General features: G+C 33.3%; 1 protein-coding gene across 2 annotated transcripts in view; it reads right to left on the bottom strand.

Moving 5' to 3' along the window:
• The window catches only part of TMPRSS11A (transmembrane serine protease 11A), a 75716-nt gene extending 50720 nt beyond the window's left edge, over positions 1-24996 (bottom strand). Inside the window, exons 1-3 of one of the 2 annotated variants that reach the window (XM_074274089.1) lie at positions 24877-24996; positions 6226-6347; positions 3478-3596 (exon numbers count right to left, since the gene is read on the bottom strand). In XM_074274089.1, coding sequence (XP_074130190.1) covers positions 3478-3596; positions 6226-6347; positions 24877-24884 — 249 coding nt within the window. In that variant the 5' untranslated portion in view covers positions 24885-24996. The remainder of the gene's footprint in view (positions 1-3477; positions 3597-6225; positions 6348-24876) is intronic. The other variant, XM_074274090.1, reaches the window with a different exon arrangement.
• Between the last annotated feature and the right edge of the window lie 2205 nt (positions 24997-27201).

Here is a 27201-nt window from a genome sequence, read left to right on the forward strand (position 1 = left end):
CATAATATTGAGTACAAAAAAGTTACACAAGAAATACTTGACAACTGATCAATATTTACAAGAACATCTCCTAGACTAGGTCTTCTCAATGTATTGGCTATTGACCGGAGCTTGTATATTCATTATTCAAACAATTTTTTGAGTTCTTGTCTGATGTAGAATCAATGTTCCTAGCATTTATGGCACTTTACAGTTTGCAAAGCATATTACATACATCATCTCATTTGGTCACCATATCAACCCTGGACATAGGTGTATAATAAGATAATATTATTATCTTCATTTTATGGATAAAGAAACTGAAGCTGAGAGGGGTTAAGTGACTTGTCTATGGTCACACAGCTAGTAAATATCTGAGGTAGATTTAAATTCATTGTTTCCTGATTCTTAAGTGCTAACTCTATTCATTGTACCTATCTAAATCATTCAATAATATTTTAAAAGATTAATAACATCTTGCCCTGCTCTCTAGAATCTGAATGGTTTGTGGTAATCTTGCCAAATGGGGAGAGATTTTCTACTTTCTGGCAAAAGTCTAGTAATATCCAGTAAGATTCTCCCTGGTAAACTATTACTTTACAATTATAGAATGTTCTTTTAAACCTTTTCAAAGTACTTTTTTTTCTGTTTCATGATTCTAACTGTGAAGTCAGTATCACAATACTTGTTTTAATTAACATTATCTTTTTTTTTCCTTTTTTTTCCTGAGGCTGGGATTAAGTGGTCACACAGGGTCACACAGCTAGGAAGTATTAAATGTCTGAGATCAAATTTGAACTTGGGAGCTCCTGAATTCAGGGCTGGTGCTCTATCCACTGTGCCACCTAGCTGCCCCCTAACTAAAATTATCTTTAGTGATCTATTGAAGTTAAATGGTGAAACTGGGACTAAGAGGTAACATAATATAAGGAAAATAGTCCAGCATTAGTAATCTAGAAAATGATATTATATCTCTGAGTCTACCATAATTCTGTGGGTAACTTTGGATTCAACTTTCTCATTTATAAAATGAGAATAAGGCAAGGAGTGTGGATTAGATCATAGGTTACAAATCTGAGACTGAGGACTTTTGTTTTAAAATATTTTAAAAAGTGATAATAAATTAATAAATAGTAGTAAACAAATGAAAATAGTTTTTTTGTAATTCTATGTACTTTTTGCATTCAAAAATATTATTCTGAGTAAGAGGTCTATGACATAAAAGAGGCTAACAACTCCTTGATTAGATACTTGCTTAAGGTCACTTCTAGCTCTAAGGCAAAGTGATTCCCAGAGCAGATCTCTGGTCTCCCCGTTCCAGGGCCTTACTAATAGACTGAAAGTTAGGAATTGACTCTAACAAGCTAGTTATAATCACCTGAACATTTCCTATTCCTTCCTTTTATATTTATTCTCTCCTTTGTTTCATTTCTCAGGGGGCTATAATGGAGATTACATTTAATTATTTGGTTCTTTTCTTTTTTCAAGGGAGTATTCTAAGGGTCATGATCCCAAATAACATATTTAAAATCTGGGAATGCTTAATTATGGATTCATGAAGGATGATGAGTGAATGAAATGGGATGATTGGGATTAGATTTCTGTAAACTTCTTGGCTTTTAATCTGAATAGTTCTAAATGAGTCCAAGCCTTTTGAATGCGTTTAGTAGCCAGCCTGTTATGTGATATGTATAATTGGCTCTTATGGTATAATAATATGATGAAATCATATATTCTTTGTGTAATTCATTTATTTTTAAAATATAAAAATCTATTTGTGTTGTAGTCATACAGTGTTTGAGCCTACAAATATCAGGTTATTATTGTCATAGCTCATCTCATTGAGGGGTATCATAATGCAGTGAAAAGAGCTCTGGACTGTAAGTTAGAACACCTGGATGCTAGCTGTGCTACCTGGATCACACAAACGATTTCACTTCCCTGGACCTTGGCTTCCTCCTTTGTAAAATGAGATAATCAAACTATTTGTATTTGTATTCCTACCATTTAGCATAGTGTTTATCACATAGTAAATGCTTAATAAATTTTGACTTTAACTTGATTTTGGTTCCAACAGGTCTTTGCTGGTTTTGTTCATTCATTTCAGTCATGTCCAACTTTCATGACCCCACTTGGGGTTTTTCTTGGCAGAAATACTGGAGTGATTTGCCACATCCTTCTCCAGCTCATTTACAGATGAGAAAATGAAGGCAAATAGAAATAAATCACTTACCCATGGTCACAAGGTTAGTGTCTGAGGTTACATTTGAATGCTTCCTATTTACAGGACAGGTACTCTACTTACTGCGTCTACTGCTAGCTTCCCTAGTAGTATATATATATATATATATATATATATATATATATACATACATGTATTTATATATACAGGTGTATATATACACCTGTATATATGATAATATAATATAACATGTTATATTATCATATTTTATATATGATATTTTTCTGTGGTTCACTAAAAGTTTTGTGATATTAAAGTCTGTGTAAGTTAGACTTTCTGTTTATGTTTTACCTATAACTAACATTTCTCTGATGATTCTCTCAATTCCTATTCTTTTTCTTTTTTATCCATCATATCTTTTCTCCAGTGGCCTAAACTAGAATTAGTTATCTCAGAATTTTACTAAATCTTAGAGCTGGAAGACCTTGGTTCTGAGGTTCCATAGTCTACTATCTCTTCTCTGAGGTTGGGACTTGCTGGTTTCCAGATCAGGAAACTGAGGCTTTAGACATATGAAGTAACTGACTCAGAGTCACATGGATAATGTATGTTAGTACAGGATTTGAATGTATATAAGCTGATGTCAAATTTAGAATAATTGGTAAAGATATTTCCTCACTAAGAATTATAAGCATCCTAATTTTTATACTTCTCTTAGTCATTTATTACTTATTATAATCATTTGTATATATGTTTTATGCTCTATTATATTTTAAATTCAGCATCCTTATCTAATCACATGGATAATGTTTAATAAGCATTTATTGAATGAATGAACATTTATGAAAAGTGTAAGAGACAGTATAGTATAAATTAAAAGCATCAAGATGGGACTTAGAAGATTTGGGTATATGCTCTACTTCTCACTCATTTTGAGAGTCACTATGTAAAAGCCTTGAGTTTTAGAAATAGAAGCATCCTTAGAACTTATATAGTCTAACCCAAATTCCCTCCCCAAACTTTTCAGTGATGAGATGCTTACTTCCACACAAGATTTGATTTCATCTTCTTATATTTCTAAGGAGACAATATATGTAAAATATTTTTCAAACCTTGAATACTTTATGAGTAACAGCTATTATGATACAAAAAACCTATAACAGATATGAACCATCTGTGCTGCCCCAAATGGAATGAGTTCTTGCTTGACCTGAGTGAATTTTATCATTTAGAAAAAAATTAGTGGCTTAAATTAGATTATCTTTTGATTTCTTCATAGTCAACTGTCTATAAAGGAAAGAAAAATCTGGACCTACCAAAAGTTCACTCATCTCACGTAAGTCCTTATAATGATATGCATGACCTTGTTCAGTATTGTCTTCCAACTGTGCATTTGAAATTTTAAAGGTGCCATGGTAATACTCCAGCTTCTTATCTGCATTGAAAAGAAAAAAAGGGAAATAAGGATGAAATTTTGGCATAAGACTCTAGTTCTAGGGAAAAATATTTCTTAGACCTAGTAGCAACTTTTTTGTTCATAAACATGCTTATAAATGTGAATTTTTAATGAGCATAACACAGCAACCTAATAATAGATGGGAAAGTATGAAATTCAAATATCTGAGAGAGGAAAATAATAAATACAGATTAACCATTGGGAGAAGTAAAAAGTTAGAGTGAATGGAGACAAGTTAAGAAATTGGGGATTAGTTTAGAATCAGTGTCCAAAGAATTTGCCTTGAATTGTAGATAGAATAAGATTATAGAGAGCTATATCTTGAGCTACAAAGATCTGTACTCTTGGAAAGAATTCCTGAATCTTTGAGATCAAAGACCTATTTGAATATACTTTGAGTTTCCAGTTGATGAAGGTAAAACTAAAAAGAGAAACAAATTCTTAGGTGGCTATTCAGAAACAAAATGTGGTCCAGGAAGGAGCAAAATCAGTGATTGTTAACATTTTGTATGACATGGAAACTTTGGATAACTTAGTGAAATATATGAATCCTTTATCAAAATAACATTTTTAAATGCAAAAAACCCCTAATATTACAAAGGATAAATATGTATGTTAAAATACATGTGCCAAAATATATTTTTTTAAATGAGCTCATAAATTCCAGGTGAAAAGATCTAGGCCAGATTCTAAAGTCTGATCCAAGGCATGTAGAACAAAAACATCGCTAATAAATATTTAGTTGCAGAATTGAATTTTAAAAAACAACTTTATACTTCAAATTGTTTGTGCATAACTATGGTAAATTTTAATTTTTCACTGACATTGTTGATTTATGATATGTATACTATTGCATACAATCTCATTAATGATAAATGGTATTTTCTATAGCAGTTTAGGTTTTGAAAAATGCTTTATAAAATTTTTCTCATTTGATCCCCATACAACCCTAGAAGGAACTAGTTATTATTATCCCCATTTTGCAAATGAGGAAAATGAAGGTCAAAGAAGTTTACTTGTGTCACATTGCTAGTAACTGGTGGAGGCAGGATTTGAACTGAGAACTTCCTGACTCCAATCTAGTATTTCATCTACTGCATGCAGCATATAAATCTGAATATAAAGTATTTGTACTTTTTGCAATATAAAGCTAAAATAATATTTTTTCCCATTAGTATTAACTGTATTTTGAAGTCATATTCATGTAAATCCTTTATTTTTTACTCTTCTTTTGTCATTAATTTTCATATACATCAAAATAGCTTTTATATGTTCAAAACTGCTAAGTAACGAATACAATGATATGGCTACTAGACCTCTGATAAAGAGAACAAAAAGACTGTGGGACACAGGGGAAATGTCTGTGTTTCAAAGGTCAAGCAGAGCTCTAAGAAAAAGACCCACAAATCCTTAGGCAGCAGTAATAGAAGTAGAGATGAAAGTAGATAATTTTGGCCTTATACCTGTAAGGTACTAATACATTGCAATTAATTTTCTAAATAATGTATATCCATACACTAAGCTCAGAGGAGAATGTTCTTATATAAAAAAGTTATTTATTTCCATTTACATATGCACATCTGATATAAATAATAGAGAAAACAATAATTTCAGTGAATTTTATTTAGGATGTGGCCACAAATTAACATAAAAAATATATCATTTCTGCCATAGCTCTTCATATTCAGAAAACTTGGCAGATAGAAAAGTATGATATGACAAGAGTGCCTTGTTGGATAAATCACAACATTTCTCTGTATCTCAGTTTCCTCATGTGTAAAATGAGGGGAATGGATTAAATGGCCTTTGAGATTCCTTTCAGTCTAAATCTGTAGTTCTGTAATCCTTGGAAATGAATAAATATGGAATAACTTATAACAAGTGCCTCATGTCTGTTTTTTTTAAATTATTTTATTTTTTAATTAGTTAAGGAATATTAATTACATATACTCCATGCATAATATTATATATATATGTGTATGTATATATATATATACATATATAATTATAGACAACTACATATATAACTTTTGTTATATATCATAGTAATATATTACACATATTTTGCATAATACATCATGTTTATATATGCATACACACATGCACACACATATGCATGTTTGTATATATACACATATATACATATATGTATATATACATACATATATATATATATATATTTATAAAACTTTTTTGTGTTTGTGAAACAATAGCTATCCTGATTAATCCTACCTTATAGGATTCAGAACCAGGGAATTACCTTAGAAATTCATTAATCCAGCTTCCTGATTCTATAGATGAAGAAAATGAGATTAAAGAGTTAAGTGCTTCACCCAAAGTCATACAGCTAGTAAATAGCTTGGAATTTGAATCCAGATCCTCCAATTCCAAATCCATGAGCTCTCTACTAAACTAGCAATTATTTAAAAAACAGCATCTAAAAGATCTCATTTTCATTACTTCCAAAAAATTGTGTGTGTGTATGGTGTGTGTGTGTGTATGGTGTGTGTGTGTGTGTGTGTGTGTGTGTGTGTGTGTGTGTGTGTGTGTGTGTGAAGTTATCTTGGGGGAAAAAAATTAAGGAAATTTCCTTCCAAGTTATACTTACCAGAGACCAAGAAATGAACCAGGAGGCCAATAATTAGGCCTATAATCAGTAATCCTATTACAACAATAAGGACAATCATCCATGGTTCCAAACCTCGGGTTTTTGTGCCCAGTCTTTCAGACCTAAAGGGAGAAAGGAGAGACAGCCATCAATAAATTATAAATCTCACAATAAAAGAACAAAAGACTTTCTAGTTACCTCTGGAAATTTTTTTTAAAAGTGTATTATTATATTATATTAGTCATTAAATTAATTTGGTAAGTGAATGTGAATCTGCTTGATGGATCACAGTATTTAAAGAACAACAACAATAAAAATTAGCATTTCGATGGTTCTTTAGAGTTTGCAAAACCCTTCGCAGTTAAATATTATCTCATTTGATCCTAACAATTACTCTGGGAAGATTGTGGTTGCTTATTATCTTTATTTTATAAAAAGAGACCTGGAAAATAAGAGAGATTACAGGACGTGGCCTGGCCACACAGATGATCAATGTGTCAGGGGAGTCTTTCTGACTCCCAGTGCAGGGCACTGTGTACCCCCATTCTTCCTCATATCTCATGATACACACTGGTAGCACCTTGTCTCTGTGCTAGGCAAGACAGCTTCCCATTGTGCTGCAATCCAGCTTAGAATAGTTTCACTGACATGTTACAGATAGAAGAGAGCAGCAGAGTAGACACAACTATGATAAAATCCCATATCACTGGCACCATTCATTTAAAAAGTACTGTATTGTCTCAGGGCAAGTCACACTTCCACATCTGGATTTTATAAAGTTGGATTATGGCCTATAGTCTGTTATTTTTTGATGAAGTTGAACCCCAAGAGATGAGATTGGGATAGCAATTCCTATTTTCTGCACATGTGAAAAATTCACAATGGCATTTTTTTTAACCAAAAATTTCATTTATTTACAAAAAGCAGTTATGGGCAAAATGAAGGGATAAAATAGACATCAGAGTGATAAATATGAAATAGATTTGACTGAATATATCGTTAGCAAAGAAAGCATATCGTTTAACAAGAAAAAAAAAAAGGAAAAGAAGTTCCCTAATGGAATTTACAATTATCCAAGAGAAAGGGAATATTCCATGAGGTAGAGTATGCCATTAACTGGTACACTCAAAAGCGGTTAACAAGGGAACAGAATAACACCTTTGATTGGTGGACTAATCCTAAAAGGGATGTAGCACCCTAAAAGATTTAGGAGAAAGACATCATGAGGCAGAAAGCCAGAGTAGTTAATCCCAAAAGGGATTCAGCAAAGATGGCATAGTCCATGATTTATTAGGAAAATTTAACCACAGGGGTTTGACATAACTTTTGATTGGATACAGTAAGGTAAGGTTTCCCGATGTATGGGACAAAACCCACCAGCTTAAATACATCAAGGAGATTTCTCAATATAAAAATGTTGTGCCCAAAACAGATGCAAGATAAAACCCAAGAGGAATTTGATGTGAGGATTTATTATTATTGAATTATTATGGAAATGCAAGCTGGCTGCAAGGGGGATCCTTGCAGCTCTTAATGGAAATGTCTAGCTTATAAGGATCAAGACTGTGATGGAGAGGTCCTTATTGCCACAAGCAATAGTTGTACAGAATCTGGAGATTACCAGAATGCCCTTAGGCCTCCTGCTGCCCAAGATGTTCCAGGGAGTTAACAAAGGAGGGGGCTGATTGAAAAAGAATCCCTTGAAGCCTAAGAGATGGGTGAACTTTCTGTGATGGGGCCAACAAGGGGATGGGCTCTGGATGCGAGTTTGTACTTATCCATTGTGCACAAGGGGTGCATGAGGGAGGTAGAAACCTACCAGAGGTTTTTTGTGTAGAAGAGGCTGTCTCTTGTCCTTGAGGACAGGTGAGTTAAGCCATGAGAGATATGGTGAAATAGCAGTTTTCCTTTCAGGCCCTGGAGGTTTCACTATACTTTAAGTTATCTAAACTTCCTGGGTTAGGCAAAGGTTAGTTTAAATGTTGGGGTGGTACTTCAAAAGCAGAAGAGAATTTTATTAAGATTATTACGAAAAAGGGTGTCTCCCTTCCAACAAGCAGTCAGACAAGGAGAGGCAAGATACAGGAAGCAAAGAATGATTATATATGGGTCTGGGGTAACACTCCCTATAGGCTTTGCCCTGGTTAGTCAGGACACATGACCTCTTAGTCATAAATGAGGAAAAACTTCTAACCCAACCACATCTTTAGAATTACTAAATTACCTTATATTGGACTTTTAATGCCAAGGGGAGACTAAAGTCTCACAAAAGGGCTATATGATCCCATTCTTTGTAAACCACAGGATTTCTGGTGAAAGAGGCTTAGACCCAGGTGACCTAAACTCAATTTTTAGAAAACTCTCCATCTTATGGGATTGCTTTCATAGTTCATTTCATTCATTTCTCCCCTTCTCTTTTATCAGTTGAAAGCCTCTCACATAAAAGTTTATAATTTAGTTTTAAAAAAAGGAAAAAAAATTCCCTAATGAAATTTATAATTATCTAGGAGAAAGGAAATATTCCATGAGGTAGAGTATGCCATTAACTGGTAGACTAAATCCACAGAGATGTTTAGCAGAGAAAGGGTGCGTCCCTTCCAATTTCCTAGTGTACTTCATCCTCAGGGTCTAACCTATCCTCTCAGGGTACTGTTTCCACCCTTGTCTCTTCTTGAGCACCATCAATCATGCAAATCCCACGCCTGTACCTACTATCTTAATGATTTTTCACAGTTTTATGAACCATATTGGTAATAAGTTGCATCATACAGGGGAGACATAACTCCCCTAGGGATTATTAGGAGAAACCATAAAAACCTGTCTCCAACAGGCTCCTCCAAACCAAGACCACCAAGAAGTGTTAAAAGGGGAGATCCAAGTTTGAATCATAACATGTACTAATTTTCTGATGTCTTTGGTTATATCATTTACCAAGACAATAGTTGGTATTTTTTTCTGGAAACATAGTCTTTTCTCATGGAAATATTACCTATGAAATCACCCAGTTTCCTCCCTTCATTCTAATCATCTTGGATAATACAAATTGGGAACAGAAGGACCCTACCAAGTGCTATGAAGATAGCCTTCCTCTGACATCTTCTTATTGATTGGAGTTTTATAACCCCAGCTCTCTTCTTGGGCTCAAGTAGCAGCGCCATCTATCATCCCAACCAGTTATTTCCCCCATAATAGAGGAAGTAACCTTTCACAATAAAGATGCCTACCACAAAAGTCAGCAACAACAGGAATGTTAAACTAAATAAATATATGCATCTAGTAACAGATAGATGACTAGACCAAATACTCACTTACCTACTTTAGTATATAATGACCACATATTTTATTTTATTTTTTCAGATTACTTGAATTGTGCTCATGGCTTCTACTGACCTTTGTTTTGATTATAAAAAGTTGCCATAAGAGGAAAAAAAATGCAGGGATGTGATTTAAATAGTATCAAAACCTGCCCTTCAGTCTTTGGTCTGTGAGTACAAACATGATATAAGACAAAGAATCCTTAATTCTGTTTTATTTCATGTAATTGTCACAATCTTCAATTAATCATCTAGTAACAATTTCACGTCAAATCAGACTCGGGAATAATCAGGTAGGTTTTTATTCAAAAAAATATCATTGGGAAACTGAGTCAGAAGGATCCTGCCTTAGGCGGAAGCCAAAGTTATTCTCACAACTCTTGCTCAGATACGAACTTCCACCTGTAACAATTCAGGATCACATTCTTCTGAATAGCTTATGACATATTCCTTTCAGATGGTGGATCACTGGCTTGCTGATGCATCAGACAATCATACTTAAATTTAAAACTCCAAATAATAGAAGCTACAGTGCCAAGAGATTTTATCTCCAATAACAAATCACAGCTTCAGGTGAATTTAGCTCTCAAGGATCATATGCCCTAAATAGGTATTGACTATGACCTTACATTGATCACAGTAAGAGAGTCATCCTAGAAAGTTCACAGCTTATCTTTCATATCTAAATAGATGGTTTTCAGTTCAACATTACACAACTCATTCTGTTTTTAAAATACTAAATACATAAAAAATTTTTTAATCACATGTCTATAGCAGAAACACGTTCAAAGGGACAAAGGCAAAAACTATTATTCTCAGAGTCCTTTTAAATAAGGGGTACAACTTTAAGATGACTCAACACAACCAATTAAAACTCACAGAGATAGCATATCCTAATTTCACATAAAAGAATCTTATCACAATTAACATTAATAATTTCTTCATCCTAAAAAAAGTTAATTCAACTTCCTCCAATTGAGGAGTTCCTAAAAACTTTTTTGGAAGTATAAATGATATATACCACACTAATATTGTTAAAATTTCTCTAAGCATGCATTCCCACCTCCTACTTAAACATTCCTAATTACAAAGTCAATTTTAGAGGTTATAAATTGTCTTTAACAGTCCTCCACAGGTCCTTTAACACTGGTGTTCTCAGTCTCCAGACTACAGTCTCAGTCATTTGTAATGTCTGATAAGATCCTTCCTACTCTGCTTCTTCCAAGACTTAGTAAGCACCCACTCTCCTGCAAACTGCAAACTGCAAAAGTGTTGCCTGGGTCAGCAATCCTTGTTTCCTAAGAGCTAAAAAGGGATGAGGACACTGCCAGTATATAGTTCCTTAAAAACTTATCCTTTGTTTCAAAAGAGAGTCTTTCCCTTTCTCCTCCCAAATAAAATAAAACTATTTCATATGAAGGAAAGTCCCAGGTCACTTCTGGGAAAAGTTCTAATTCTTCAACAAAGCAATGAGCAAACATTTGGTCCAAGGCAATTTGGTTTCTAACATCAATTTAATAATCCAGTTTCTTAAGAATCTGATTCATTCTTTCCTCTTTCCCAGATGAGATCCCCAGGTGTATGGAATTGTCACTCAATTTGCAATCTTCCCTATTATTTCTTATAAAACCTTAGAAATAAAATATGTTCCTTTATCAGAATCAATAGTTGCTACCAATTCATACTTAGGTATATTTTGCTCCAATGTTATTCCAGTAACCTCTCTTAAAGAAGCAGAGTTAAGAGGAAAATTTCCATCCATCCCCTATATCTCAGTTTCCCCACTGGTGTCATTTCATTAAAACCTAATCTAAATATTTTGGAACCAGGCTTTATCTTGACATGTTATACACTGTATTTGTTTTGTAATTATACACCTCACTATATGACAAATTTTCTTTCTTTTACTTCTTTGTTAAAGGGAGAAAGGAAGACACACCTTAAGATTAATATTCTGAATAGATTTGGATCAAATTTCACAAAATTTATGACATCTAGATGGGCTGACAAAATGTTAAAGCACAACTCATACAATTTTTACATATTACCCAATGTACAATTTAACAAGCAATATAGTAGTTTAAATATATCTCATCTAATTAGGAGATACAAACATACCTTTTTAGGTAAGTTATGTTTTAACTTAAAATCAAATCAAGTACAGATTTAAATATCTAATTTAACAATACTTCAATATCTATGCACACATTTCTAATATCTTATACCAGAATAAACATGTTCACAACTTTAGCATTCACTAGTTAACAGTAATTATACTATTACAATTTCAGAATCAAAATTCCAACTTAAACATACATAGCCCCAAAACTTAAGGTAGCAGAAAACTACCCTTTTAAGTCTGATCAGAAGGCTTTAAGAAATTGGCACTCTAGGACCCTGGGGGAAGAGGGAAGGAGAAATTTGGACCCAGGTGTCCAGCTATAGGTTTGTGGCCCAGTGACTATCTCCCCTCTATGTCAGAAATGCTAGGGGAGCATGTCAGATATGGGACACCAGTGCAACCCCAGAAAAATTCAGGTCAGCCAGGGATTCCTCCCTAGCCAAGATACATTCCACAAACCTAAAAAGCTTGGAAAAACCCAGAGAGAAAGCAGTTTGTTTTTTGTGCTTTTAGTTTTTTTCTCTTTGGCAGTTTCCCTCAAAAGGCTTTTAATCAAGTAAATTTGGTCTACAACACACAAAAGACCAACTCAATTTAGCTGATAGTGTCCAAGCAATTTAAAACTTATTCTCAAATACCTCAGAATCTGCTAAAATGTTTTTAACAGTCCTGTAATTTAACTATTTCTGCAGACTCAAATTGGCTAGTTCTGGGTCCATAGAAATAATACTTTTCATTTCATTCATTTTTTTTTAGAAGTTTATGCTCTAATGACATTCAGGGTACTAGCTTACAAACCAAATCTGGGTTCTACAATCTCAGAAGGAACCCATTACTAAATCCATTTAGGTAGAATAACCAATTAAGTTTCCAATTTTAACACACATACTGATTTAAGGTTATTTTAAATTTTAAAATTAACTAGTACTATAGTTTGTAAGATTCCTTAAATTCTACCGGATGTTCCATTCAAGCAAATTGCCTTTTAGTTGTTTTCCTGATTCCCACAAACTACTTTTTTTTACAAGCCAGGAAAAAGTTAAGTACCCATTCCTGCTCCATATGGGTTTCATCTGGAGATTCCTCTTGGCAGGATTTTACAAGCCTGAGTTCTGATAACAAAGTTACCGCCTCAATTATAGGAGTTTTTAAAGTGGTAGCCTTGCTTTTCCATTTTCCCAAAAGTTCCCAAACTCTCTAACCTCTTTCATTCTCTTCTCTTCTCATTCATACATACTTAAATTTTCTCACTCACCTTTCTATTTACATATATCTCCTTTCTTCTACTTGTGTTTACTATTTTCACTTCATTAATATATTTTCCTTTTCTCTCTCTTTTGCAAAGCTGCTGCAGTCAGCCAGACTCAGAGGGAAAGAGAAAAAGATTCTCTATTTTTGCACTATCCTAATCCCTAAAGAGCCTAGAATTAGTTCCCAAATTACTTTACCAAGATCAAAAACCAGTACAATCACCCATCCAGAGTGACTTAAGTTTCATATATTCTACAATCAGATTTTCCATTTTAAATGAATCATTCAAAGCTCAAAACTGCCCCCATGGAATAGATTCCCCTCTTCTCTAGTGAAACAAGAGAGATACTGACCCTGCTAGTTATTATTTCTAAAAATGCAGGCTTCTGGTCCCAAAGTTATCTGACATTGCAGTCTATTCTTCTATGTTCCCTTGTTCTCCTACATGTCCCAAACCTAGGGCAATCTCTGATCTAAAGCCACTTCCTTCAGCACACACCAAGTTTGATGGGAGGAATTTAGGATCCTGAGTCAAGGATCCTAATGGAGCAACAGAATGGTTTGAAAACCTCTAAAGATCTTATCTTGAGCCATCCTTAAGGAATTACTATTCTGAATTCTGGTAATTCCAACAATTCAGCCTGATCTTTTCCAAACCAGCTGCAAGAGGCTGAATTCTTATTTCTCACAAGTTTGCTAACACCTTTAACATGGAACACAGAATGCAAAGCAGACATACACACAGAAATCTCTTTTACATACAGATTTAAGTCGAACATACTCAATTAGTCCTGAACAACATCTCCAAGCCAGGCCATCAGAAATGTGCTCTCTACAGTAGAGTTTGGATGCTTGGCAGGTTAACTCAAAAAAGGAACTCAATGTCCCCTATTTTATCTTGATAATTAATTTTCAGAATCTTCCTCTGATCATTCAAATAAAATCAATTCAGTTTCCTCACACGATGCTGGTAGATTGTCCAGGTTTCACAAGCGTACATAAAATCAACATAACACCTCTGTAGCCCTTTAATTTGATAGATACCTCTTCCCTCCCACATTTTTTTCCCCAAATACTGAGCTAGCTCTCACAATGCACGTGTCAATCTCATTATCCATGTCATTATTTCTGGAAAGTGTATTGCCGAGGTAAGTGAACTTATCCATAACATCCAAAATTTCTCCATTTTCTGTAAGCAATGATTCCATGTATGAATGGAATGATGCTGGCTGATGGAGAACAAAGCACAACCACCACCTGTTTCTTGGTGATCAACTCTGCTAGGTTCAATTAACATCTCTACACAAGTGATACCCTGATTTATATAGAGAGAGCTAATTTCTCTCCTTAATTCCAACCCCTTATCACTAATTGACTGTTGGAAATTTTGTATACACATCAAATTAAATATGTCTAAAATAGGTTTGGGTTTTTTTTAAACTCAAGCCAATCTCTCTTTATATAATCCTATTTCTAACAATATTACAATAATCCTTCTATTTATCAGTCAATTTAGCAACCTCAGCCTTGATTCTTCCCTTTCCCCCACCTTTCATTATCTTTCTGCCTCTGGAGTTAATTATAGTATCTCCTCTCTCCTTTCACATAGATACTACTTTAGTTCAATATCTCCTCACATTTGCCCCGGACTATAACAATAGCCTCCCCCGTGATTTCTCTGCTTCTAGGCCTTCTCCTTCTCCTTCTCCTCCTTGCCTTCCAGACTGATATTTTAAAAAGACAGATATGAATGTCCCTTCTCTAATGAAAATTCTTTACCAGCTCCCTGTTATCTCCATAATAAAATGCAAAATCCTTAGCCTTGCACCTAAAATCCTCTACAATCTGGCTCCCATCTACATTTGACCCCTTCATACATTGTATTTCAATAAATCTTATTTGACTGCAATTACTAGGACATGTCATGTACCCTTGATTTCATGTTGCATATTCTTTGGCCCAATCCTTAGAATTCATTTCACTCTCACTTCTTCTCCTTTCCTAGAATCTGTAGCTTCTTTCAAGACTTAGTTCAGGTGTTCCCTTCCTTTCCTCATTCTTTCTGGACCTCAATCTCTTTATCTGGGAAGTGAAGGGATGGGTCTAAATAATCCTTAAGAGTTGCTTTTAGCTTCTTCCTGGAGAGAATGATTATTTGTCTTTTCTCTTTGCATCTTCACAGTCTCACATAATGCTTGGTAAGGTTAGTAGGATGTATTACTGAATCAAACTGATCATGGCAAAACTTCATGAATTTTATTTCGAGAAAAAAAAGGGAAGGGGCAGAATGAAAGACAAAAGAGAGACAAAATTAATTCAAATGATAAGAAAAAAAGAATAGTTTTGGTAAAGTGTCAACCCTTAATAGTATTATTTTTAATTACATATAATGGAGGTGAAACAGAAAAAATCTAATATTAAAAACGTTTTACCTGATAAACATGAAGAAGGGGGAAAATGAAAAACAATTTCAGTGTGTAAAGGGATGTCATTATAAACTACATAAATGTAAATAAGCTATTGTTATTGTATGTAGCAGAACATTTATTTTTTTAGGCTGGTATTATAACATTTATTAAGATAATGCTATGGATTAATAGAAACAACAAAGAACCAAAGAATTAAAATGAAAGCTATGGTAAAATCCTAACTAAAATTCAAATGTGTCTAACGTATTTATTCAATAGCTAACTAAAAGCCCAAGAAAGACAACACTCTCAATATAACAAAGTACTGCAAAACAATTGGCAATTTTCAGTTATCAAAATTATGGGTTTTGTATATTGTATTCTTTTTTCAATCAGGAAAAATTTCTTTTTAATGTTATATAACATATCTAAAACAAGATAGAAAAATACATTATAAACTTGTAACAGCTGTAAATACATTATCTTACATGTTTCTCAAAGGCAATAAGTTGGTTATGGTATATACACAGCATGAAACTACTAAGATAATAAAGAATAGAAAAAATACATGTCAGCTGTACAGTAGCATTCAAGCAACACTACCATTTACGCACTCTAAAAAATTACATAATATTGTCAGAAAAGTGTTAAAATTACATATTTTGAAAAGAAATAAATTCAACAAAGAATGATAATACTGAGAATCAAGGCAGTTAGAGATTTCAAAAGTCATGCAGCAGATTTCTATAAATATTGAGGGAATGATAGATAGGAGGAAAAAATAAAGACATAAAAGAGTAACCAATGTCAGATTCTATTATTATTCTAACCCCTGGTTGTGATATTGAAACACACAAAGGTAAAAACCAAACTGATAAATTATAAGACTTAGAGCTGAAAGGAACCTTAAAGATTATCTCTCCTAATGTGTTCATTTTGCATATGAGTAAACTACAAGTCAGAGATGTTAAATAATTTGTCCATGGTTATGCAGGTATTAAATGACAGAAATGGAATTTCAACTTAGGTTTTTCTGACTTCAGGTTAAGTCATTTATCTATTATGCTAGATTTTCTCAGTTCAGACCACCATCAATTTGAAAAATAATTTATAATAGTCATAATTTCATTAAATTTGATTTTCTAACATTTTGAAGGGTGTGTAAAATCAGGTTAGGGTCATGCTAGTTAAGGGAGAACATAGTGGTTATTTTTTTTTTCCAATGAGTTTACAAATCACAAAGAGAAACTTACACACCCTGAAAAATACAGAAGAATGGATTTCATTATGAATAATCAGGAATGGGATGTGTCCGTGCTTGAATATTTGCGGTCTATTATACTGGCACTTAATCTTGTAGAAGCCAGAATCAATTTGACTGGGCTGAAAACCACATGAAACATCAACCCCATCTAATCTCTCCTTAATAGATTCAATAAACATTTCTTGGGCACTTCAATTGCACATAGTACATATGGGCATGTGTGTGCTAAGGAGAAAATACAGATAGAAACAAGATAAAGTCTCTAATGCCATGAAATTTGCAACTTAATAGGGAGACAACTGTAACTATTATACAAAATGGCATTAGTACATGAATACAAAGTATTACTGACACTCAAGAAAAGAGATTATTTCTATTTAAAAGGAACCAAGAAGGCTTCATGGAACAGGTTACATTTGAACTGAATTTTAAAGACTGATAGGATTTCAAAAGGGAGAAAAGCGAGGAAAGGCAAAGACACAAAAAATGAGAGAGGGCAGGATTTGTGCTGAGAATGGCAAAAAAAAAATCTATTTTTGATAGGACTTCAATTTTGTGGGGAAAAAAACAATACATGATAAAGTTGGAAAAAAGGCTTTTTTGACCAAGAAAAAGAGTTTGCACTTTATGTTGTTTTCAAAAGGGAGTCGCTGAAGGGTTTTTGAGCAGAAATGTGACCTTATCACATCTGTGTATAAGGAATAATGACCAAAAAACGTAAGAAGGATGGAGGTCTCACCGAAATTTATCTCAGAAAGATTCTGAAGATAACCTGTCAAAATAAGATACCAGACCCTGAGGTCCCTTTTTGAACTAAACTGCCAAGCATTCCAACTCTCCTGTCACATTATTTAACTCTTGCCAAAAAGATTATTTTATGGAGAACTCACACATGGCAAGGTGGTCACAAGGTGGTCAGAAAAAGTGATACAGGGACACTCTGAAGCCTTTCTCAAGAACTTTAGAATTGAGTATATGACATGGGAGACACTACCACAGGACTGCCCAGCATGGAGTGCCCTCATCAGAGTAGGGCTGGGCTCTATGAGCAAAGTGGAACTGAATTAGCTCAGAAGAAATGAGAAATGTGCAAAGTTAGAGAAGCCATCCCAAATATTCATAGGAACTATCCACCTGTGTGTACTGTGGCAGAGCATCCCCAACTCATACGGCTGTGATCAGCCACAGTCGGACACACTATAGCATAGTAATACCGTTTTGATCCCTTTGAGAAGGAAGAACAACAGCCACCCAATGAATAAAGTATCAGTATTAAGGGGAAGAGATTAGAAATAGAAAGAGCAGTTTGGTAGTCCATATAAAAGGTAAGTTGGCGACAGTGAAAACAGAAAGGAATGAACTGTCACCAGAAATATTGAGGAGGTAGAATTTGTAAAAAAAAATGATTAGATATGGGATGGAAGTGCTACAAAGAATCAAAGGTAACCTTTTTTTTTTTTTTATCATGGATAAAAAGTGAATCTTGGTACCACTGAAGGAAATAGAAAACATCAGAAGGGAGAGCAGATTTTTGTGTAGAGACAAATTCTGATACAAAGATTAACATATTGAATTTAAATGCTAGTGAGACATCCAAGTAGAGATATCATGCAATAATTTTAGGATCATAAGCTTTAATGTTGAAAGGGACTCAAGATCAAGTAGCTCTAGAGTCAGAGAAGATAGGCTCAAATTAAAACCTCTGGGTTATTGTATCACCTGTGTGACTTTAGGGGAGTCATTTCACCTTTGAATTTTTGAATCAAATCTTTTTTTTTTTATTAAAGCTTTTTATTTTCAAAATGAACCAAATCTTAAAGACTGGTAGGATTTCGAAAAAGAGAAAAGCAAGTAAAGGCAAAGACACAAATAAGACAGAGCAGGATTTGTGCTGAGAATGGCAAAAAATCTAATTCGGATGGGACTTCAGTTATGTGGGGAAAAAGTAATGCATGATAAAGTTGGCCTTTGGGCTGTGCTGTGAAAAAGGCCATCAGGGTAGATGGCCCTGGAAGGTTCTTGCCACTCTAAATGTTTGTCCCTGTGACCTACTTCAACCTCATCATTTTATAAATACTTATATAGTTACACTTTTCCCCCAGTGACCCTGAAAAATAGATATGTTTTACACATGAGAAAATTGTTACAGACAGTTAAAATAAATATGCTCAGATCTATAGTAGTCAACACTTAGACCCACTTCTTAATTTTAGGAATAAGTGCTCTTTCTACTAAATTATATTGTAAGGGCTGAGACATAACTAGGCAAGATATCAAGTGTGAACTATTTTTTCCCAAGAAGTTTGGAAGTGAATTGGAGGAAGGGATGGGAAAGATAGAGTAATGGAAGAGAAAGGTATTTTGATTAGGCATATCTTAATGTATTTATATGCAGAGGGGAAGGAACCATTTTTAATACTTTTTTACTATACAAATTGATTTTCTTTGTGATAGATGATTAACCTATTTTACTATAATTGGTATTAATCAGTTTGATATGATTCCATGGGGATAGTGATTATAAATTCTATATATTAAGCCCCAGAGCTATGAACTGCAGATTATGAGTCCATTTACTTAATCTTAGGAACCTTCTCCGAGGACTTCCATCCTTGTTTTTGCCTTGTTATGATGTGTAAACTCAGAATGTCAGGGGTGACTCAATGATATTGAAAGTCCCCCATCTGATTTTGTTACCCTTCCATCCCTTTTTGTCTCTCTATTACCCTACATGGGGAAAAATGGCCACGAGCATTTGGCCAACCTGTAGACTGTCTTTCCAATGGCCCATTGGCTTATGTAGCTGTTTTGACATCTGATTATCAATCCAACCCATAAGTCTGCTCATTGGCTAGGTAGGACCTCTTGAAAGGTCAATACAGATCTGTGAAGGTCAGCTCATCATCTCATTTGTCAATAAATGGGAATCTATATTTTCTGTAGCCTTCATGGAGGGTTTAAGGCAAGGTCTATCAACCAATGAGATATTGTATTTTTAGTTTGCTTCATCTGGATTGTCTGGGGATCTAGCACTGTAAAACTAAAAGCCTGGAGGAAGGGGACTTGTCAAGTCATGAGGAAAATCTGAGATCTTATTCACTGAAGGATACCCAATGTCTTTAATAAATGGTTAATGACTCAGAACTCTATCCCATTGATTTTTCTTTCAGATTGGCTAATTTTGGACCCCATACCTTATATCAACATTTTTAACCTATTCCAATCTTGTTTTAAGCTGTGCAACACATTTTATTTCATAGTTTTAATAATTTTCTTTTTGTTTTACTTCATCATTCTTTAAAAATTCATTTCAATCAACATTTATTATCTATTTGCCTAACACTATGCAATGTTGGTTGAAATGAATTGAAAATGTAGCAATTAATTTAAGACCCGGAATTGAGCCTGAAATTGAGAAATCAGATTAGAAAACTATGGCAAAATATTCATAGCTAGAACTTTACTCATTAATTTGAAATTGATTCATTTGGGCAGGAAAAGGTTGTTCATATTTGAACTATGAAAAGACTACTCTCAATAAATTACTGCTGTATAAAATAGGAATAGTAAAATCTCTAAGATAAAAAAAAGTTCTTTAAATATTTCAGAAGCATCCTTTTATGTAGAAACATTTTTGATACATTTTCATTATAGAGTATTCTTATCTACAATAATTAACCTTAAAGCCTTTTATTTGGTAAACTTTGGGACCCTAGCAGATATTACATTCTGAATCACTCATGAAACTTGCAAATGAAGTTCATTTAATTTTGATTAATAACTAACCTCTTTTCTTACAAGCTTTTGATTTTTGAGGTGGAGAAAACCATTTAGTAATAATTACTAGTTGCTTCAGATTCTAAGCCATATAAATATGCTTTAAACAAATCTAATATGTGATAAACCTTGATTTATAAAATACATGAATTGATTATTTGTATTTTAAAAGAAGAGTTGTTGAGATCAATTTCAACTTGAGAAGAATGAATAGAAAGGACCCACTTCTTGGACAGAGACATTCCTGAAACACTCTCCTTCTCCATTTCAACTAATGACTTCTTGACTTCCTTAATTCCCAATTAAAATTCTATTTTTTTTTTTTTTACAGAAAGCTATTAGATTGCAAGCTCCTTGACAAGTACTCTTTTTTTGGCCTTTTTTTTTAGTATCCTCAGTGCTTAGCACAGTTCCTGGCACATAATAACCACTTAATAAATTTTTGTTGCTTGACATTATAGAGACAATTATTCACCCCATCTATATATAGATTGCGCCATGAAATTTCTTCTACTAAGGTGAAAATATCTATAGCCTTCCACAGTAATAGGGATTTAATGCAAAATCTTTTATAAATATAATCTCTATTTTTCTTTACAACAACTCCAAGAGAAAAGTGTTATATTATCCCCATTTTACTAATGAAGAACTTGAGAAATAGGTATAATGACTTTAACAGAATAACATAGTTGTTCTGAACCCCCACTTGAATTTAGATCTTCCTAACATAATATCTAGGAGATATGCTACCTAGAACTTATGGAGTAGACATGGAAGAGGAGAATAGCTGTGAATGGGTATAAATCCTAGAACATATATTTTGGGGATGTTCCTTCTTCAACCTTAATCCCTTGAGTGTTGCAGCAAAAAGTCATGCAAAAAAATAGCTTTAGGAACCATTTGCTTCTGGCTTCTTCTATAGGGACCTATAACGTCACAATTTAAACTCCATCTTGGAAAGAATGGTGACAGTGGGTAGAATACTGTCATCACAAAATGTTAGCTACTTACTAGCTATGTGATCAGGAGCAAATCACATCCCTTTCAGGGTCTTGGAAATGAGATGATAATAATAATAATTTGTAGTATTTATTTCATTGGATTGTTATGCTAAAAGCTTTGTAAATTATAAAATGTACAATGAATGTGGATTGTTATTATTATTATTATTATTGATGTTGTTGTTGTTGTTATTTACCCGTATGCCTACTGAAATATAGAAAACCTTGATTTCTAACCTTATTTAGTCATGTACATATTTCTCAAATGCTTGTATCAATTAAGTGTGATTTCCCCCTGTTTCTGGGTTAACTGTTCTCATCAATTAAGTTAAAAAAAAAAAGAACTAAATTCAAATCTTGGCTTAGATAATTATTAGTTGTGTGACATTGGGCAAATCATTTAATAATTATGTGTCTCAGTTTTTTCATCTGTAAAATGGGGATAATAGTAGCACCTACTTCCTAGGATTGTTGTGAGGATAAAATGAGATATTTCCAAAGTGCTTTGCAGATCTTAAAGAGTTGTATAAATGCTAAAGATTATTTGCTTTTTCCCACTTGACTGCACTAATTTTGGATTTTTTTTTTTTACTTCAACAAGACTTAGGAACTTCATTATTAGAAAACCCCCTCATCCTGCAAGATTCTATCCAATCTGGTTATTCACTTAACCCTCTTTTTTCACACCCCCTTCCCCCTCGGATTGGAGTTTAGAGCCTCAAACTCCTCAACCTTCATTTTATGAAGAGGATACAGGACACATATCTCTCTATTTCCCATAGCTGCACTTATTTATAGATTTCTTTGGCTTCTCCACCATGTCCTCCTACCAAATCTCTCTCCCACTTTTCCATTGAGTCCCCTTTTAGTTAGAAGACTCTGAAATGTAAGGGACCAAATTTTTTTTTGTTACTTGTGAATTTATATGTTTACATAGTTTAAAGCATCACACACAGTGTTATTAAATGCATTCTTTTACAAATAACTTCTAAGAATTAACTATTTTACTCATCTTTATTTCAACTAAATTTATTTGTGTATCTGTAGGGCACAATGTATTTTGTGCTACCTTGCCTTCCAAGATAATCCTTCTCAGGATGAAACTAATAATGTACTCTACCTTTTTCATACCTAATAATATTTTGTGACCTCAAATTAGTTTAATTAATTAATTTAATATTCCTTTTCATCTACTCATCATATTTCATAGTCAATATATTTATTTGCTTGGTTAAATTTTAGGATGCCTAAAACAATTAGTAGTGTTTATATTTGTTAGCATATGTCTTATAATATATACTTAAATATAAATGTTTTATTTCACTAAGCTGAAGTCTGCTTTATTTTGAAATTATAGAACAAATAATGATTTTAATACATATGAGAGAATAAACTTGGAGAGATTGGTAATAAATTAATTGACTTAAAAGAAACCAAAGTTACCAATGTTAAGTAGAGTCACTGAAACATTGGAGTAGACTGGTTCCCAAGAGGAATAATAGAAAGGAAAGATAAAGTTCTGCATAAATGAAGTTAAACAAATTAGTGAGCCATCTGGAAAGAAAGGTGAGATTTCTGGGAATAGGGTAAAAATCTAAGGTGAAGAAGTCAATTGGGTGTTAGCTACTATATTAAAGTGGATGACTCACCAGGAATTAAATTTAGAGGAAAGAGTAAAGGGGAAAGGCAGTGCCACAGAGAAATGAGAAAGGGGAAAATGAGCAATAAAGGCAACTAAAAGGGGTTGCTGTTGAGGTAAAGAGGGAATCAGTAGAGCAGGTTAAAAAAAAGATCCTCCTATCCAAAGACAAAGGTCATTGATTGCACCAGAAGCAGCCAGGGATTGAAAAGTTAGGTGTGGTAGAAATAAGAGGCTGTAACTTGAGCTGATTTTTTTTAAATCATGAAAGTCATAGGAATAACAAGATAATGCCCCAAACATCATTACCCATACTCAAAGAATTGGAATTCCTCCCGTCCGCCTCAAAAAAGTTTTACTTATTAAATTCAAACTAATAAATTTATTAATGTGTTCATTTATTTAAGAAACATTTCTGAGTACCTTCTGTATGGGAAGCACTGAGCTAAATGAGTTATCGCTTTTCTTTGGAGAACTCAAATTTATAAATTGTAGTCATTATCTCAAAAAGAATCCCTATTTCCATATTATTACTGGGGCAGTGAAGTGATACAATGGATAGAGTACTGGGTATGAAATCAGGAAGACTCATCTTCTTTATTTCAAATCTGGCTTCTGACATTTAATAGCTTTGTAACCCAAGGAAAATCACTTAACCTTGTTTGACCCAGTTTCCCCATCTTTAAAATGAGCTAGAGAAGAAAATACTAAATCACTCCAACATTTTTGCAAAAAAAAAAAAAAAAAATAGAATCATGAAGAGATAGACAAAATTGAAAAAAAAAATTCTTAAATTCCTAGATTATGCAGCTGATTTTTTATTCTGTCTTTCACTGGTAAAGAAATAAGAATTTAGAGAGATTCTGTGTATTAGGAGTATTGTTGGAAGTAAATTCCAATCTCTTGTCACTTGAAACCTGATATTCTAACCACTTAGAAAGCGAATGGGCATGAAAGAAAGTATACTAAAATGGAGCTAATTACATCTAGGATCTATTTTCATTGTTATTCCTGACTAGCTATATATAGTCTTGGACAAGTCACTATAAAGATAAGTCACTAAAAGATGTCTTTGTAACTTTTTCCATACCTGTAAAAGAAGCCTAATCATATCTGAGTTGCCAATCTTCCTCCAGGGTTGGGATAAAGAGCTCAAAAGATGACACATGATGACACATTTAGAGCCTTTTGAAGGCTCTAAAGTCCTATTCCTATATATATCTCAAAATCTTGATCAATTTAAATTTTTTCATGCACTGTTGTGATGTCATTTAAATAGAACACTAAGTTATAATTAATATTTTTTCTCTTTCCCAAGTAAGAAAAAGAAAAAGAATGCTGCAGAATAATTTTATTTTCCTCTGTGTTCTCAATCTTCTTCCTCCTCCTCTTTTTCTTCCAAAGAAAGATTACAAGTGTCTTGAGACCTGACAGTGGTACCTCCAGATCTGTCCTGATCTCTGCACTTGACTCCCTACATCAACTCTAGTGTATGAGAGGAAATAGCTAAGAGAAAGATATAATGGAAGAGTAAAGGGTAGCCAAACTTATTTGGATATTTGAAGGACTTGGCTTAAAAACATACACAAATCAATCCACAACAGAAATGACAAAAAGCACCACTTAGTAACTTCCTATCAAATTCAGCCTGTTACTTAGTTCTTCAGTTAGAAAGTAGTAGAGCAAAGCATTGACCATAAATTATCATTTTAGTTTGAAATCATAGTTTTGTCTCTTAATCCAGCGTTCCTGTGATAAGTGTCTTTTAAAAAATAGTTCAATTCAAACTTCAATTAAATGAATTAATGAAATCATTGTTAGGCTTCCCAACACTTACTTAAAAGCCCAATTACCAAAGATACAACTTGAACTTACCGATACATTGTCCCCTGAGGAGATCCTTTAGGACTGCACACCGATTAAGAATTTCCAATCAAATGTGTGACATCTTGGAATCTATTAGAGATCTGTGTCCTGGAAGAAATGAAGAAACTTATTACAAGTAAGTTGAGATAAAACTAGTCAAACGAGTCTGGACAGAGCAGCCTTAACCAGTATAGCTTAAAGAAAAGTCAAAAGACCTATTAGAGTTCCAGTAAGAATTTCTTTGTTTTGTCCAATTAAATAAAGGAGAAAAACCTGGTTGTAAGGCTTTTTATGAGAAATGTCATAGGAATGCACTAGGATTAAGAATCTGAAAAAAAAATACTGGTTTACCTATGTACATATGCACTATATATATATATATGTATATATATATATACATATATATGTATACGTGTATATGCATCTATATATATATGAATATATATGTATATGTGTGTATATAAATATATACTTAGACTTCTTAGAATAAAAATTGCTAATAGAATAATCTATTTTGTTGCATGGATAGCTGATTAGCATTTCTGAAAAAAATAATCATTTTTGAATTGTTATTAAAGACTTTTATGTAGAAGTTTCTTACCTTGCTCCCAGAGTTGGTGAGAATTTTACATTAAATGAAAGTCTTCAATAGTGTAAAGAGTTAACTATGCTTAGAATCAAAAGACCAGGATTTTGGCCTAATTCTGTCATTCTTTCTGAGTCTAGCTTTTCTCATCTGTAAAATGGGAATGATATTTTTTACTCTCCACAAGACTGCAGTAAGGAACAAGTGAGATTTTATATATATGTATATATACACATATATATGCATATATATGTATGTATGTATATATATATATTATATATATATATAACATGTAAATAAAGTAGGGCAACTAAGTAGCACAGTAGATAGAGCACTCGGAGTCTGAAAGACTCTTCATGAGTTCAAATCCTGTTAGAGACTTGCAAATTGTATGACCCTGGACAAGTCATTTAATCTTGTTTACTTCAAGTCCTCATCAGAAAAATGATCTGGAGAAGGAAATGGCAAAACACTTCAGTATCTTGCCAAGAGAACCCCAAATAGAGTTACAAGGAGTTGGGCTCACAGCAACAACTATATAAAGTACTTTGAAACTATCCATAATATCAATCTGAATGGTTTCCATTTAAAAATGTTATTGATAAATTATGTTCTTTCAGCATATTAACTTTTGAGTGTAATCTTCTATACCCAATAAATACCCTATTGCCTAATAAATCTTCCATTGTAAATAAGATTTTGAAGAAGTTTAGAAAAATCAGCTAATACTAACAATATGCTTAATTCAACATTCATGGTTCCTCACCTCTACAAAGAAAGAGGTCTATTTTCTCATCTCTTTTTCAATTATAATTATAATTACTGATTGATCAGTTTTGTTTTGTGGGGTTTTTTTTTTTTTTGTTATTTCCACTTACATTATGTATTTTCCTTTTCTGGTTCTCTGAATTCACTTTGCACCAGTTTTCCCATGCTTCTCTGGATCATGTTTATAATTTCTTTTCAATCATTTCATCAGTAAATTATTTATTAAGCACTTTACAGTGTGCTAGACACTGCACTAGGTACCTTATAGTGCAAAAATATTCCATTATTCTCATGAACCATCATTCATTTCGCCTTTTTCCAGTCATTGGATACTGACCTTATTACTGTCACAAAATTTGCTGTGCATTTTGATACATATTTTGATGTTTATGGACCTTTCTGCCTTTGACTCTTTTGGAGTATACGCCTACACTGAATAACTGTTAGTATAGTAAATAATGTAACAAGTTAAAAGAATAACTTTTACAGAATCTGCTTCCCTTTTCCAGGCAATCTGCAGGATGCATTACAACTTGACTAACAGAATTAAAGAAGAAAATATTTAACTTGACTAAATATGCAATATATATGATTGTGTTTTATTCTGTTTTGATTTTACTTTCCTTTTCAAAATGACTCAATTTACTGGAAGCCATCCCACCAAGAAGATCAACCAAATGCATTTTAAAGAACCTTTAATATCCACCTTCAAGTCTTGATCTTCTCTTGCAACTATTATCTTCTAATTTTTAGTTGCCCTGTTCCTAGAAATGGCAGTAGAGAAAGAGAACTGTCTCAAATCAGAGAAATTATGAATCTGTAGAAAGTAAAATGTGAGGGGCTACTTTCATTAGGAGATTCAACTAAGACTGCTGTGTTTAGTAATCATATTTTATATACAGATACTACAACTGAATTCTTCTTGATGTAAAGCAATGATTCTCCACTTTTTGTTCTTAGAATCCATTTGTAATTTCAAA

Source organism: Sminthopsis crassicaudata, chromosome 6, assembly GCF_048593235.1.
Source record: "Sminthopsis crassicaudata isolate SCR6 chromosome 6, ASM4859323v1, whole genome shotgun sequence".
NCBI lineage: Eukaryota > Metazoa > Chordata > Mammalia > Dasyuromorphia > Dasyuridae > Sminthopsis > Sminthopsis crassicaudata.